The sequence below is a fragment of the Enhydra lutris genome, unplaced genomic scaffold (assembly GCF_002288905.1).
Source record: "Enhydra lutris kenyoni isolate GAN:26980312 unplaced genomic scaffold, ASM228890v2 scaffoldscaffold4, whole genome shotgun sequence".
Classification (NCBI taxonomy): Eukaryota; Metazoa; Chordata; class Mammalia; order Carnivora; family Mustelidae; genus Enhydra; species Enhydra lutris.
In genome coordinates this window covers 10,756,432-10,773,439 of record NW_019154088.1, presented here as the reverse complement: position 1 = coordinate 10,773,439, position 17,008 = coordinate 10,756,432, and the positions used below count along the sequence as shown (strand labels likewise).

Here is a 17,008-nt window from a genome sequence, read left to right as displayed (position 1 = left end):
ACTTTGGGAACCCTGACCATCATGCCTGCCTCCCACGTGATCCCTGCCCACAGCTCCTGGGTACCAAGGTGTGGGACTATGTGGAGTTAGGAAGGATGGTACTATTCCCCATACCTCTCCCTAGACGCCCAGAAGGGCATGACCTTGATAAGCTGAAGAGAGATGACTTATCCCAAATCATGGCTGGGCTAATCCTAAGGTTGTGAGGGTCCAGCATGCCCTTCTTGCCACCTGTTCCCTTGGACCACCAGGTGGTTCTGAGTTTCTGGGGGCAGCAGCCTGCTGACCTCAAGGGTTGGAGCCCCCTGCTGCTTCCTGCCTTTCCAAGATCTGAAGGCCTCAGGGTCCCTTGATACCAAGAGGTCGAGGCCCCCCACCACCCCCATCCGCCTACCCACCATAACCCCTCCCCATGCAATCCCAGCAGAGAGGTATCCAGAGGGTGGAGCTCTGAGTCAGAATATAAATCCCCAATCTTGCCACCCAGCTGGAGAGCCGCCACGATGCTGCACAGACAGATGCCCGCCTGGCTCTCGCACTACCTACCAGACCTATGCCAAGCGGAAGATGGCAAGCCTTCAGCCCCCCCGGGCCTCAGAGGTGAGGGAGCCGCACTGGGTAGGTGGGGCAGGAAGCTGAGCACAGGAGGCAGGCACCGGGAGGGCTGTGAGTACTGTAGACTCCAGAGACACGGAGCATCTGGGCTTGGGCCACCCTGACCTGGCACCTGGGGATGTGGTCTGGCCCGGATGGGGCTCCTGGGTGGATGGCCCAGCTAAGGGTGCCCACAGATTCGACCAGGTGCGATGGTGTGGCTCAGGGCCTTCTGGGGCCAGGCCAGCACCCAGGAAGATGGTGCTCAGTACTGCCAGGGGTGGATCCATCCTAGCCCATCCTAGCGGTGAGCCAGTGTTGACTTTGTGGACATTCTAAGCTTCCATGCTGTGTGAGTGTGTGGTGTGGTGTCTCAGAAGGATCAGTGGCATTGCCAACCTGCCACATGGGCTGAGAAGCCCAGCTGGATCTGTGGTCAAGACTCCTGGGTCCGTCAGACTCCCCTTAGCCCCCTAGGGAGACCCTGGGTTCAAGGGTCAGGTTGCCAGGGCTCCAGACCAGCTCTGCCTCTGCTTTCCCATTTACCTCAAGCTTCCAGTTTGCCATTGGCACGACACGGCCAGGCCTGGCAGCGGCATCTTCTTCCTTGTTCTCCTTTTCAGGCCCCTCCCCCAGCCCACACTGAATCAATGAGATGAATGAGACCCCAAAAATGTCTTGTCCTTTGGGGGTAGAAGGTAGAGACCCTGCTCAGCCTCCCAGGAGCCCAAGGAGGGGAGCTCCAAGCTTCATGGTGCCTGGTGCTCTGCTATCCTGGCCAGGATGGGTGTCACCTTCTGGGGTGTCCCCACATTTCCCCACAGCTCTCAGGGGGCTGGAGAGCCTCTGGTCAGCACTTGTTCCTGCCTCCCTAGTCTGGTGGAGCCTCCGAACCTGGGCTGGGTGAGGGGAGAGCTTCCACAGAAGGGACAGAGCACCTTGAAGGGTGGTGTGGAGCAGCTAAGAAGTGTGCCTGTCCCTCTCAGGTCCCCAAGGCTCCATGACTCAGAGCTGGACTTCTTGCCCTGACCCCTCACCTCCCCTGTGTGATAAAAAAGGAAAACAGCCATGTTAGCTCCTCCTGGTCTGGGATGGTGCTCACACTAGCTGGGTCATGTCCTGAGGTCCCATGAAGTCCCCATCCCAATGGTGTCCTTTTAGGGAGGGCCCACTCGTCCTGGAAGCCACCGCCGGGCTGTTGGGAGCTCTGACACAGGTGTTGCAAGGAACCGGTGGGATGGATACACCCAGCTCCCCCGGGGGAGGAGGAGGTGGCCTCACCGGCCAGGCCTGCCCCAGAAGCCTTGGTGAGGGAGTTCCCACAGGCGCCCTCGGAGCCGTCTGCCCTCTCCTGCACCCCAGACCTTGTGGGCTGGTTTGGTTAGGGTTGCCTGGCCCCAGGGGATGGGTATCACACCCACCACTTCTGAAACCCCACGTGTCAGACCCCCTCCCCCTCTCCCCACTCCTGATGTGAGAGCCCGTTGGTGACAATTCTTCTGACCAATTTGTGGTGACAGCCAAACCTGGGGTGCAGGGAGAGCCCTGAATGGCCACTGAGGGCTTACAACTGCCTCTGCTATTAAGCAGTCCAGGGCATGACCAGGAGCAAGCTTTTAGCGGGTTTGGTTAATTCTCCGTGAGAGCCAGCCCCCAGGCAGATGGAACGCACGCTGCCCTGCGGTCAGGGAGGTCTGCGCCCCAAGTCCTGGCCCTGCAGCTTCGGCGCTGGGTGCGGGCGTGAGAAGCAGTCTCTCTAGACCCAGGCTTCTCCACAAAGTAGGGGGTAAGAGCATCTTCCTCGGAGCGTGGCTGGGGTGCTACATGAGAACAAATGCGGTGCCCCCTGGGGCAGGCTCAGGGCCGGGCGCGCTGGAGGAGGACAGAGAGTTGTGCTCCGCGACCCGCACCAAGGTCCTATCAGGGCCGGGCACACTGGAGGAGGACAGAAAGTTGTGCTCCGCGACCCGCACCAAGGTCCTATCTACGAAGTTGGGGGTGGTCGGGGTGGGGTGGGGGCGTCTGTTGAATTGCCTAATAGCCAGTCCTGAGAGTCAAAGAGTCACATCTTGTCCACAAGAGCTGGCAAGATCCCCCTCTTCTGAGTAGGTCTCAAGGGGAAGTAGGGTCCTGCAAGCTCCGCCCCAGGAATCAAGGTCGGGGAGGAGGGCGGAGCCAGAACCAGAGCCACCTGAACAGTAGAGCCCTTTCTCCCACATGGCTTCCACGAAACCGCTCAGGCCCACCTTCCCTGCACAGCTGTACTTACTGGTTATTAATGCGCTGAATACATTTCTTTACTGTTTGCCCAACAGTTCCTGCCTTGAGCTCCAGCTCCCCTGGGTGCTCCCTGATCCTTACCCAGGACCCTGCAAGGCCCCCATCAATGTCCATCCCAGCTCCAGGCCACAGCCCAGCTGGCATGGTGCCCAGCCATGGCTGCTGTTCAGTAATTTTATTTTCAGTCTGATAACCAGCCAAGGCATCCCGTCCTAGGGTCAGGCTTGTTCAAGTCCTTAAAGTGTTTATCCTTACCACACTGTAAGCTACCCTGTAAACTTGGGATCTGTAATGTCCCCAGTTTCTGGTTCCCATCTGCACAGCCACAGACACTGGTACTTTGTTCCACTGGAACTTTCTACCATGTTTCAGTTACCTCTGGGGCCATGAAGTTTTGCTTCTCTCCAGCACTCCTTCCGTTGAGCTGGTTATAGCAAGAGCAAAACAGGTACATTCATTTTTATCCAAGACGGTCATTTTTCACAGACCTGGGTGTCGCACTCATCTGGGCCCAAGACTCAAGTCCCATGTTCCCACCTCTTTCCTCCCAGCATGACCGCTCTGGGCTCTCTCTCGACACCCCTGCCAGGTTCTGTCTCCCTGCTGGCGAAATGTCAGAGTCCTTTGAGGAGCGCTTTGGAACTGGTCTCTCCTGCAGATTCCTGATCTAGAAGCTGTGATTTGAGACTCCAGATAGACCACAGAGGAGCCTTCTCCTTCAAGAACTCTTAGGCTCTTGTGTGTGCTGGCTCTTTAAAAAAGAGCGAGATGGTGGAATATAGTGGCAGAAATATAGCTCATGAAAGCATTGCAAGTAGAAGGACTATTAGAGTTTGGGGGTTATTTTAGAGTCTTGGGGGAATTCCCAGTGAAAAGAAGAATCTATCAGGGAAATAGTTTCTAAGAGGAAAAGATGAAGGAGGAGGGGGTGGGAGGCAAGTGGCACCCGTCTTTGTGTTTAATGTTAATGCTTGGTTCCAAGTAAGGGGATACCATGGTCGTGGTTACACGCTCAGGCTGAAGAATTAAAATTGAATTCAGACTAGGGCTCCTCCGATTCTAGCTGAGGGCCCAACATCCAAGGACTCAGACTCAGATTCGCCATCTGTAAAGTGAGGCTAATAATAACTGCTCCGTGGGGGTGTTGTGAGGACACAACAAGATGGAATGTAGAGATTACACACACCACGCTTAGCACATGGTGGACACTTGACAGGTTGCCACTGAGGCGGTCGGCGCTGCTGAGGTAGAGTGGGAAGAGGTGGGCAGCCTCCCTGGAGGGTGTCAGGCTTCGATGGCAGCAGAGGACTTTTCCTGGAAGGCAGGGGGCACCTGGAATGAGATCCTACTGGAAGCCGTGAGTGCTCATGTCCTTCCAGAGAAGACACATGGGACGGCGAGGGGGTGCAGTCCAGCCCCTCCGGGAGGCAGGAGAAGCCCTTCAATGCTATGAAATGTCCCTGAGGACTGACCCTGGCCCGGGCTGAGGCCTTCGGCGGTCCATTTGAACTCTTGTTGCCCTCTGAGAAAGTAGGCCAGTGGGAACAGGCTTTGCCACAGACGCTCTCACAGGTGAAACCCGACTCTCTCTTCCTCACCAGATCAGACCAGGACACCCACTCCGCTGGAAGGGGGAGTGAGAAATGAGGAGCCCACCCTGCTTAGAATGGGCCTGACCAAAGACCCAGCCCTATTTCCAGCCCAGGAGGATGGGGGGCGGGGAGGGGGGGAGAAGCGGTGTGCCTGGCCTTTGGCCAGTCACTCAGCTCCAAAGAGAATCCTGTGAGATCGAATTACTCTGAAGACAGCCTCACACCCTCACCTTCGTGAGGTTGGCTATTTCAGAGCCAGCCTCACACGAAGGGATTCAGACCTATATATAACTATAAACTATAAAGACTATTTATAACTATCAGTTTGGCTTCTGCTCTGATTCTGAGGCAGCTAATGGGGATTGAGGAGAAAGAGGCTCTAATTCTATCTCAGGGTCTGTGGAGCAGCCCCCTGGGTATTGTTCTGTTGTTGCTGCTTAGAATGGAGCTCTGGAAGAGGCTGGAAGGACAGACATCAAAATGGTGACAGTTCTCATGACAAGAAAAAAGCTCATTGTCACCCTATATGGTGATGGGTGTTAACTCCTTGTGGTAATCTTACTGCAGTATCTGTGTATATCAAATCATTACATTGTACACTTAAAATGAATACAATGTCATGTCAATTATATATCAATTTAAAAAGATAGCAAAACCTTTGTTATAAAGGTCTTATGAAGATTTAAAAATGTAAGAAAAGTGTCTGGCAAATAGTAAGTGTTCAGTAGATACTAACTATAGGTCTTATAGTATTATTACCTTTGACGACACCCAAAGCACATAAATGATCTGTGTACAGTCTTAGTTGAAAATCAGAATAATTATAACATTTATTTATTTTTTTAAAGATTTTATTTATTTGAGAGAAAGAGAGCAAGAGAGAGAAAAAGAGAGAGAGAGTGCACACACAAGCAGAGGGGAGGGATAGAGGGAGAGGGAAAAGCAGACTCTCTGCTGAGCAGGGAGCCTGATATGGGGCTTAATCCCAAGACCCTGGGATCATGACCCAAGCCAAAGGCAGACACTTAACAACTGAGTCACCCAGGTGCCCCTAATTATAACCTTCAAAAAAAACCCCAAAAAACAAGAGAGTGATTATAGTGATCGTCTCTGAATGGTAGGATGCTGGAGACTTTTCTTTTTCTTCATACTTTTATGTTTTTCCCAAAAACCCAATAATATTTTAAATAGAGAATTGCATCCTCCTAAAAAGGCATAATGAGATTTTGATAGCATAGCGTGAACTGTGTGGAGTGTAAAAGGTTCTAGTTCAAAGGCCTCTGTAAATATGGTCATTTGGTCAGTGGGAGGGGTCCCAGGGCATCTGCCATGGGCGCAGGCTAGGAGTGAATGGTAAACAGACTCCTCTATGCCTGGGTAAAACTCTCAGGGAAGGGTCTTCAAATCCTGTGATTCAACCAGGAAAAGCATGAACAGACCAGGCCTGAAGCGGTCTCCTTCTAAGATGTGCTGGCTCATAGTGGGGGGAGGAGAAAGCCCCAAGGAGTGGCCTTGGGGGCCAGTGATATCCTCTGGAGCCCAGAAATGCACATTGGCAGGAGAGGCTTCTTGAGTCTGAGCAGTGGGAGCCTGTGGGTGGCTTGAGCTGCTCTCTCTGTCAGCGTTGTCACCTGAAGACTGAGCCCGCTATCCTCTCCATCCACAGGGCGGGCTGTCTCCATGCCACATGCTGACCGTGAAGGTCATCCGGATGAGAAATGTCCGACAGGCTGATAGGGGTGAGTATCCTGCCCTGTCTTGCCTCCTCTGCTTGTGGGACCTGGCTGGAGACACATCGGAGGTGTGCAAGGTGTGGGGGTGTGGGGGTGTGGGTGTGGGTGTGGGTGGGTGTGGGTGTGTCTGCTATACTCGGGTTGTATTTCAGACTTTGGGGGTTATATCATTTTTCCAGGTCCCTCCTCTCACCTATAACCTTGGCACGATCAGCCCCTACAGTCTGCCTGGGTCTGAGAGCCCCATTCACCTTACTCTCTCCTTCCCACTCCCCTAGCACCCATTTCCAGGGGCAGCAGCTTCTCCTACACTGGGTACTCCTTGCTTCTGAATGAGTTGGTGGGCCAGTAGAGGTGAAGGAGAGGGAGAGGCCCATCTGTCAGCCTAGTCCTAGGGCCCCTTCTTGGTATATGGCTCCTACACTGGGTTCTGGAGTTCATGGCAGAAGCTGCACAGCACCAGCTCAGCAGCGTAGCCCCATGGACGATGCAGTTTGACTTACCAGGGCTGGTTGTGCAGTGTTTTCTCGCAGACGTAACTTTGCCTTCGTCCCAGCCCCCACTGCCTTCCCAGGTTATGGGGGTCCCGGGAAGTCTCTGGCTTCAGTGAGAAATGAAGGCATCTGGGCGGTCAGGATGTTCTTCTCATGCTTATCTTTGGGAATTCAAGAAATCAGGAGAACCCAGATCCCCTCCCTATGCCACCCTCAAGTTGCCCCATCCAGAGAGAAGCTTGGCCCTCAAGGAGGAGAAAGCTCTGTGTCAAGGCCCTATGGCTGAGGGCATGTCCCCCCTCACTGGTGACCCCACAGGAATGGCCCAAGGGCCACCAGGGCTCCCCAGAGCTCATGATATTCGCACTGCCCTCACCCTGAGATTTAGGCTAGAGAGGTCCTGGGCTGGTGGGGGGTGGTGGGCAGAGAAGGCAGAGAGCTATGATACCAAGTGTACATTTTTTTATATTTTATTTATATTTATTTATTTATTTGAGAGAAAGAGAGCACATGAGAAGGGAGAAGGTCAGAGGGAGAGGCAGACTCCCCGCAGAGCTGGGAGCCCAACGCAGGACTCGATCCCTGGACTCCGGGATCACGACCTGAGCCAAAGGCAGTGGCTTAACCAATTGAGCCACCCAGGGCCCCCCCCCCCAAAGTGTACATTTTAACAAGGGAGACATTGATACCCAAAGCAAGTATAGGCCAGTAACAGGAGATGGCATTCTAATCTTGTCACTATAGAATTTAGAACTGGGGGCGCCTGTGTGGCTCAGTCAGTGAAAAACCGTTAAGCCTCTGACTCCTGCTTTGGGCTCAGGTCATGCTTCCCTGGTTGTGAGAGCCAAGCCTCATCAGGGTCAGGGTCTCAGGGTCAGGGTCCAGCTATGCGCTCAGCAGGGAGTCTGCTGGAGATTCTTTCCCTCCCTTTTGCCTCCCTCTCTGTTCCACCTCCTGCTCATGCTTTCTCTCTCTCAAATAAATAAATAAATAGATAAATAAATGAAATTAAAAAAAAAAAAAAAAGGACTGGAGGAGGACACCGAAAGCCAGGAGTAGCTAAGGAAGGCCACTCTGACGGCCTGGGATCTGAGAGGAGCATAGTGTGAGCATCCGCAGGTCCTGGGAGCCTGATGTGGGGAAGAGGCCATCTTGAGGGAGGGAGAGAAGTCGCTGGGCATCTGGGAGCACCTGTAGGGGGCAGCTTGCTCCTCTGAACGACCTGAGGGTAGTGCTGATGCCCACTGGGTGGGTGAGGGCTGATAATTGCCTAAAGGTGGAAGTAGTGTTTGATCCCAGGTCTGGTCCTTGGGGGGCGTGGTGGGGGGATGACAAGACAAGCAGGAAACGGAGGCTGGGGCCAGGCAGAGGAGGAACAGAGATCCAAGGGACAGGGCAGCTGGGCTCCTGACGGGTTCCTGAGGAAGGGATTGTGTGATTTCCTGAGGCGAGCAGCAGACTGTGCTGGAGCACAGGTGGGGAGAGGCCGACGAACTTGGTGAGATGATGTTGCCACAGTGCAGGCATGAGTGTGTAGGGCAGAGGAGGGAGGGCCCTGGGGCTGAGGGAAAACCAAGGGGTGGGGAAGGACTCCAGCTGGGCCCCCTGGAGGACAAGTGTCCAGAGCCCATGCTGGCCAGTGTCCAGTTTGGGCCTGGCTTTGCGAGGGACTTCTCGGGTTTCTCGGGGCCTCCCAGGCCACCGGTGAGTGATCTGAGGAGAAGTGTTCCCTGGGCAGGGCCTGGCCACCTCTTCTGCCTTCCTTCCCCACGCCATGGTGGGTTACTCGGACATTTAACTCACCCCTGGGCAACACTCACCCACTCCCTGCACCCCCAGGATACCTGCAGCTTGCACACGCCCACAGCTGCCCTCACCTGTCTCCACTCCTGAGGTGTGTCTGTCCCAACCCTGCGGGTCATCCGGGCTGCACACTCTCGTGGCATGCCTGCACCTGTGTGTGTAGACCTTCCCTTGGTCCAAGCCTCTTTCTTCTATCTTCTCCTGCCACACCCATCCCCTGCATATCCCAGAGGTGGGAGGATGGGGGAACAGGCAACCAACAGATGGGCTAAAGTCTGACCCACCGCCCTCTTCTTCCCTTTCCCCACAAGCCCCTCTGGCACACAGGCTGACTTTGGGAGGTTTCCAGGTTCCCCTTGTTGTTTATGTTGTTCTCATTTCCCCTGAGAAACAGGGCAGGAGGCATACATGGTGTCTGGGGGTGTCAGCCTGGGGCATGTTATGTGTAGACCCCACAGAGGATGTAGGCTGGACTCTGTTGCCACCTTGCCTGATGTGGTTGGCGACTATCCTGATGTCTTCTGGGTCCTAGATTACTCTTGCTCCAAACTGTTCTCTTCTAGCTTGGATCAAAAATGCGCTCCACTCTGGTTCAATCCTCTAGTGTGTGTCTGAGTTTCCCAAGATTTCAAGTAGCCTGAAAGGGAGGAGACTCAGGGATCCACCCATCCCCGGGCCAGGACTGGATGGAGTAGACCTGGAAACCTCCCAGTGGCCAAGAGCTTTTATTCCTCTTGGGAAAATCAGGTTAAAATTCAAACCAGTACCCTAAGGGATGCGAGGCAGGTGTCTCCAGAGGTATTAAGAAGGTAGTGTTCTCAGCATCTGTAGATCTCATTGAGTCATTCTTTGCCACCCACATTCCGGGAAAGGAGGCATGTCACTCAAATGACCAAGCCCTCTATCACTTAAGAGGAACAAGGATTAGAACCATTAATGCCTAGGAAATCCCCTGCAGTCTCTGAAATCCTCAGAACTGGGTCAGCATTGCTTAACCATTCTTCATTGCCAGCATGCTGGTCACTTTCCTTCCAGTCAGAGTATCCTCCAGGCCCCTACCAGCCTTGCTGTATCAAGTCACCTCTCTCTTCCCAGGATTTCCCCCTCCTTCGGCTGCTTTCTCCTTCCCAACCTTGTGGAGAGCGGTGGCACCAGTTCTCTTAGAAAGAACTGAAAAACCAATCAATGCTGGAAGTGTGGGTGTCTGATCGATCCTGTCTCTTCCAGGAGTATTTGTATCTTACCTAGCGATTTAAGCCTTAGGCCAGAAATACTGAGATTTTATTTAATGGGCTTAATGGGAGAATTTTAGGCATGGACTGAAAATAGGAAAGGGATTTTAGAAGCAAAGGGGCCTCTACGGGGTTGATGAAATCATGCTAAGTAAATGGGCATAGAGTTGGTGGGGTCACTGCCTGCAGGCTCCTTCCTCTATATAGGAGACAGACCTGAGGAGAATGTCTCAGGCTGAGACATTCTGGCGGGTGTCCAGGAAAAGCCAACAGAGGGGTCCCAGGAGATCCCTGAGGAGTCTCCCTATAGGCAGACGAGTCAGAGATCCAAGTTGCTTAACTGTATCTGTGGTGACAGCCCAGAATTTGATGCAGTGCCCTCAAGCAGGAAGTTGGGCTTTTCCGTTCAGTTCATTTATCCAACAAATGTTTAGTAAGTGCTGACACATAGTCTCCAGGCCCTCCCGGCATCCGGAGTGCAGTGGAGACAGGTGCTCTGACACGCACTGTGGTGGAATGTAGCTAGTGCCCTGCCAAGAGAAGGGCAGAGATTCTAGGCTAGGAGGAGGGAGGGGCACCTGGCCAAGATGTGGGGGCTCAGGGAAGCCTTCCAGCGGTGGTTCCTTCTGAAACCTGAAGGGGCTAGCCAAGGGAAGGGTGAGGCGAAAATGGAAGAGAACGGTGTTCTAGACAGAAGGAATGGCAAGACAGCATGGCACTCCTGAGACCCACAAGTGACTGGGTTTGTCTGGAGTCTAGGGGGTGAGTGCAAGTGCTGTGTGTGTGTGTGTGTGCGTGCGCCTACGTGTGTGTTTGGTGGCAGAGCAGGGGCTGGGTGGTAGGGAGGATAGAAGGAGGAGGGCTGAGGCTGGGGAAGTGGGAGAGGTATCCATGTTGAGTGGTGGGGACTCCCTCCTGAGGGCAGATGGGAGCCACTGAAAGATTTTAAACTGGGAATAACACAGTCAGCTCTAAAAAGATCCTTCTGGTTTCTTCTGAGAGAAAATATGAGAATAGAGCAAGACAGGAGCCAGGACGCCCAGTTGGGAAGTAGTCACAGAGGCGACGGTGGCCTGCATTAAGGCAGTGGTGGCGCAAGTGAGGTGTGGGTGGGCTGGAGAGGTCAACAGAGTTAAAGTGACATCACGTAAGAGCCAAGGATGGCACTTGAGGTCTGGCCTGGCCACCTGAATTGATGGCGAGGAGGAGCAGGTTGGGCATGGAGGGGATGGGTGGAGATGATGAGGTTATCATTTTCTTTAGATTCCTCTGGGTTTGGTCATTCTTTGTGTCTGGATTAAGCAATTATGAACTCTAAAATGCAGTGTCATCCTACCTTTATCGAGTGGGAGGAGGGCCATGTTTTCCAGTTCACTGAATGTAAAGCCCTCAAAGATTAATCAGATATTGGAGATGAAATCAGAAGCTAGGGATGCTTATGATGCAAAGTGTGGTTCTTAACTCTGATAATGTTCTCAGTGGGGTGACAAAGTAAAACTAGCCAGTCCAGGGGGACATCTTGGGTTTTACTCTCATAGGACATTACTACTAATAACTATGAACTAGTTTTGGTCAATCCTACTAGAACAAAACTCATATCTTCCCACCAGCTCCACCATCGAGAGGATTCTCTGACACCGGAGACTATGTTGACTTTTGCCATTTTCTACATATCTGGTGTGTACCCTGGGACTTACCCCAGCACATTGCCAGGAGAGGGACTAGGGCAATCACATCCCCTCTTCCTCCCTCCTCCCAGGTAGAATGGAAGGAGCCAGGCTACCTGTTATTTTTTTTCACCCCATGCCTTCTGCTGCTCCAGCCAGAGGACCTGAGAGGCCTTCATCTACTTTGGGAGGGACTTTTAAGAACAAAACCTTTGCCCCTTCCCCAGAGCACATCTAGCAATCACCCTTGGGTCATTCATTTCAAATGAGAAGGAAAAAAAAAAAAGTACATGGCTTCAGATGTGAGGGTTTCTTGGGTCACATGCCTCGTGTTGGAAGACTAGTATAGGTATGAAGAACCTGACTAGAGGCAGTCGAGACATTAGTCTTATGTAAATGGTGGCCCCTGCTTCTAGATTCTCTTAAACTCTTATTCCACCCAAGCCCTTCCCCATTCTGGCCCTCTGAGCAGATGCACAGCAGACTCTGACCCCCTGCTTCTCAGCAGCCCTGAGGAAGAGCAGAGCCCTACTTTGGTTTCCCTGGTACCTTGGGCTAAGCAAGAGTTAAACTGGACTCTGTGGGGCTCATCCTCTAGATCTTCCATTGGCAGAGGAGAAATTCTATAGGCAGACCTTGTCCTAACCTAGCAGGTGTTTGCTCAGAGAGCTGGGATGCTTCTGAAAAGAACCAGAAGCCAGGGCATCTGGATAGCTCAGTGGGTTAAGCCTCTGACTTCAGCTCAGGTCATGATCTCTGGATCCTGGGATTGAGCCCCGCATTGGGCTCTCTGCTCAGCAGGGAGCCTCCTTCGTTCTCTCTCTCTCTCTGCCTGCCTCTCTGCCTACTTGTGATCTCGCTCTGTCAAATAAATATATAAAATCTTAAAAAAAAAAAAAAAAAGAGCCAGAAGCCATCTGTGTCCATGAGAGTGATCAGTGGGATCTGAATCCCCCTCTGTGAATTTTCTGGCCTATACGCTGTGACCTTCTTGGGGGTTCTAGGACAAAGGTCTCTGAAGAGTCAGACCCATGAGTGAGGAGGGGAGACGAGGGTTTGTGCTGGAAGTAACTTGCCTGAAGTTTCCTTCTGACTCTATATTCTCCTCTCTGGACCTGGGTTGGTTCCCCACCCTTCCCTCCAACCCTTGTCTTCCTTGGACAGTGAGCCAGACAGACTGCTTTGTGAGCCTCTGGCTGCCCACTGCTTCTCGTGAGAGGTTGAGGACTAGGACCATCTCCAACTGCCCAAACCCAGAGTGGAATGAAACCTTCAGCTTCCAGATCCAGAGCCAAGTGAAGGTGAGACTCAGAGGATGCCTTGTGTCTGTCAGCCTTGCCTACATTTCTATTCCCTTCCATGACTGCTTGTCCTTCTGTTTGCTTATGTGTCCCTCTTATGTCTATTTGTCTTTCTTCCCATCTACTTCTTCTCCTCCCAGTGACCCATCTTCCCACTCACCACTCCTTTATGAGGCCTGCCTCATGTTTGTCCCTCTGAGTCTACTTATCCTTCTACCTTCTTTCCTTTCTCTCTTGTCCTTCTACCTAATTGTTGCTAGAATTTGTGGTTCCTGCTGCAAAACCCAGCGTGCTGGCCGAACATGCTCCAAGTAGGAGAATACAGGGAGGGGGAAGGCCATTTTATTCACTAGGTCTGAGGCCAGTCTAATTCTAGCCAGAGGGCTTTCCCTATCTTAACTCCTTTTTAGAAGGCTTTATTATTTCTAATTCTTTGAATGTCTATTCTTTCATTTATTGGGCTACTGTTTCATGGTGTTGGCCTTTCTCAGATATATGGCAGTTCTCGTACTGGAGAATTCTCCTTTGAGCTTACTGAGCTGTGGACCAACTCAGTATGGTTTTTTTTTTTTTTTTTTTTTGCCTAACATGGGGCTGAAAGTCATGACCATGAGATCAAGCTGGGCCAAGATCAAGAGTCAGACACTTAACTGACTGAGCCATCCAGGTCCTCCCTCAGCAGAATTCTCCTAAAACAAACTTGGTCCTCATCATAGGGGTATCAACACTATTCTTGGGGCACTTGAGGCTTGATATCTCCAGCTTACTGCTTCCATGTTTTAGGGTAATGCTTTATTTCTGGTTCATAATAAGTCCTTTTTTTCCTTTCAAGAAGGGCTTTGGGGGTGCCTGGTGGCACAGTTGGTTAAGTGTCTGACTCTTGATAACAACGTGGGTCATGATCTCTGCGTCATAGGATTGGGCCCCATGTCAGGCTCCACGCTCAGCACAGGGTCTGCTTGGGACTCTCTCTCCCTCTCCTCCTGCTGTCCCCTGTGCTCTCTCTCTCTCTCTCTAAAGATAAATAATTAAAACTTTTTTTAAAAGTATATTTGTTATTTATTATATTTGTTATTTATTATTTTATTTTTATTATTTTTATTTATTATATTATATATTATATTATTATATTATATATAATATAATATTATATATATTATATATTATTATTTATTATTATTTATTTATTATTGTTGTTATTATATTTGTTATTTATTAAAGTATATTTATTATATTTGTTACTATAAAAATATCTCTCATATCGTATTTGTGATTTTGGTGAGGTAGGGGGATTTTGGCATGGGCTCAGTCTGCCATCTTGAAACCAGAATTTTGACTTCCTTTGTCTAAAGATCTGTAGGGCTGCTCATATGAATCAATGGGATTGGTTCTGGGACATGTCTGTTTTTGTAGTAATTACAAGGTCAACAGGTCTCATTCATCAAGGAACCCCCAGACCACCTTATGTCCACCTGATAAAGACCAAAGAGTCAACCCAGCCCTAACCTGCATCTCCCAGGTTCCTTGAAACAAGAGAACTCAAAGCTAATCCAAGTCACCCAAAACTGCTGACCTTATCATTCAGCCAGATGTCAGGGTAGGTGCTCAACTTTGGGACCACCCATGAGACCTCTTTATGGGCTGATGGACAGAGGGATAGAGTTCAAACACCTCACCCTAAGCCAACCAAGTATGAGAATCCCTGTAATCTGCCACATCACCCCCCTGGAGCATTAAGGTGTTAACTTCCCTGAATTGGTTTTTCTAGCATGTAATGGGCTGTCTTCAGCTCTGGGGCCCCAGTGCCGAACACAGTCTATGACTTGGCAAGGGTCCTGCTTTTCTGCCCTTCCATCATTCCCCCCAGGTGAAATGATATCTCCCACACTTCACAGGTCCTTGCCAACCTTGCAAAAGAGCACAGGTCTCCAAAACAATCAGAGCTGAGGGTCAGGAAGTCTTCAGAAAGTTAGAGAGTTTAGACACGATCTCCCCCCTCCCGCCAAGTTCATCATTCTACAAATCTGTCATGCTTGAGCGGAGACCTCTGTGCTGTTCCACATCCCTGAGACCCACCTCCTTGCTAGGAAAATGGGTCCATGCAAACACAGTAACCAGACTTGCACCCTCCTTTCTCCCCTAGAACGTGCTAGAGCTGAGCGTCTGTGATGAAGACACACTGACACCAGACGACCATCTCTTGACAGTCCTCTACGACCTCACCAAACTCTGCTTCCGAAAGAAAACCCACGTGAAGTTCCCACTCAACCCAGAGGTGGGTGCTGGTGTCCAGGCCCTCAGCCTCCTGCCTCATGAGGAGCAGCTGCTTATGTCTGGTGCTGCTCTTCGGGCTTCTCTCTGTGTCGACAAGTCAGAAAACGACAGTACTGCTGGCTCAGTCCCAGTGCTAGGCTTACTAGCTGTGTGGCCTGGCAGGATGGATTTAATTCCTCTGCTCTCTGTTTCCTCGTCTGTCCAATGGCAATGGTGATGCATACCTCGCAGGGTTGTTGTGACCCTGAAAAGGAAAAACCTAATTAAGGTCCCTAGCACTGTTCATGGTACAAAATGGAGATGGAGTAAGTGTTGGTTCCCTTTTCTCCTCTCAGAGTCCTTCTGCTGAGATAGCCCAGGGGATGGAGGGCAGATGAGGGTAAAGAAGGGTAAATCTGCAAATCAGAGAGAGTCAGAGCTGGACTCTGATGTTAATCAATTCAATCATTCAACAAATCCTTGACTTCCTACTATGGTCCAGACACTGTTCCAGGCCCTGAGGATACAGCAGAGGATGAGTCTCTCTGCTTTTGCCTGTCTTCCATTCTGGCACGGAAATTAAGGTCCATGAAGCCACAACTTCCTGAAGTTACACAACAAGAGGTGTGAAGGAACAGATGAGGGAAGGGGACTCTGTCCTTTGGTGGTTGAGTCTCAGCTCTCCCTTGTCCCAGGTGCTGAGCCCCTTGGGAAGGCAGGAGAGCAATGGCAAGCTGGGGGTAGAAGCTAAAGGGACATGTCTGGGGACAGACAGGGGCAGCCCCAGTCACAGCTGCCTTCCCTTTATCCCCCTGCCAGGGCATGGAAGAGCTGGAGGTCGAGTTCCTGCTGGAGGAGAGGTGAGCAGTCCCCGTCCTAACCCACCACGGTCCTAACCCCTCAGTGGCTCTGAGCAGGCATTTCAGAGCCTGGTCTGCTCTTTGGCTAACCTCCCTCTCCCACTCTCACCTCTGGCACCCCACACTGTGCCTCACAGTCATTTGCGAGCTTCTAAATACTGCAGGTAACTGGGCCCCAGCCCCGCTCACCCTGTTCCACTAACATCAGTTTTGCTTCTGAGATCTAGAACTCTGGCCAAATTGCCTGCTTCAGCCCCTTGCATTCCTGAGAGTGACCTTTGGGAAGAATTTCTGCCCCATGGTGATGGGGCCTTGGAGAGGCCAGGCTGAGAAAGAGGTCAGGACCAGGGGGTTTCCTCCTTGACCCTGAACTGTTAAAACAAACTGCCCCGGGGTTGTCTGGGTGGCTCAGTTGGTTATATGTCTGCCTTTGACTGAGGTCATGATCTCGGAGTCCTGGGATGGAGCCCCATGAGCTCAGCAGGGAGTCTGTTTCTCCCTCTCCTTCAGCCCCTCCCCGCTGTTCATGTGCTCTCTCAATCCTTTCTCTCTCACACTCTCTCTCAAATAAAGAAAATCTAAAAAAAAAAAAACCAAACCAAAAACAAAACCTCCCCCAAACCCTGGTCTGAAACAGCCTGTCCCCTCTGCAGCCAGCTCTAGAGCCACATCAAGGAGATGCTCAGGCCCAACATGTGGGATTATTTCCTGTCAGTTTCAACTAGGAAAATGACCTGAGGTCCTGGAGATTTCACTATGCTGGGCACTGGAGTAGAACTGGGCCCCAGAGCTGAAAGATAGGAAAGAGAAGAGGACAAAGAGAGAAGGGGCGAGAGGGGAGAAGCCTGCCCAGGATACTAGTGTGTCTTGTGACTGGGCAGCTGACTCCTCTCTGTGGTCCCCATAGGGCTGAGCCCCTGGACTCAGGATCAGCCCCAGGAAAAGGGGGAGGGTGGGAGGCAGGAGCTAGAACAAGAAACTTGTCAAACTCCATTCTGAGAGAGTCCTCTACCTAGGGGCACATAGAACTCCTTGGGGTGCTTCATTTCTTATCAACCGCTGATTAACAAATTAAAGTCTACTTTGTGTCCCATTGAAGAACATCAGGACTCTCTCCTCCAGTCCTTGATTCAACAAGACTTGGGGGCAAATTCCTTGTAGCTTGCAAAATGAAACACGTCAAAATTGGTAGGAAGAGT

The 17,008-nt window shown here is 51.5% G+C and overlaps 1 protein-coding gene across 1 annotated transcript in view; it reads left to right on the top strand.

Moving 5' to 3' along the window:
- Window positions 1-503: 503 nt before the first annotated feature.
- Window positions 504-17,008, top strand: part of LOC111140157 (phospholipase A2 group IVE) — a 34,481-nt gene continuing 17,976 nt past the window's right edge. The window contains 6 exon segments of the mRNA XM_022492506.1: window positions 504-584; window positions 586-600; window positions 6,133-6,205; window positions 12,560-12,696; window positions 14,840-14,971; window positions 15,769-15,809. Of these exon segments, the coding sequence (XP_022348214.1) occupies window positions 504-584; window positions 586-600; window positions 6,133-6,205; window positions 12,560-12,696; window positions 14,840-14,971; window positions 15,769-15,809 (479 nt within the window).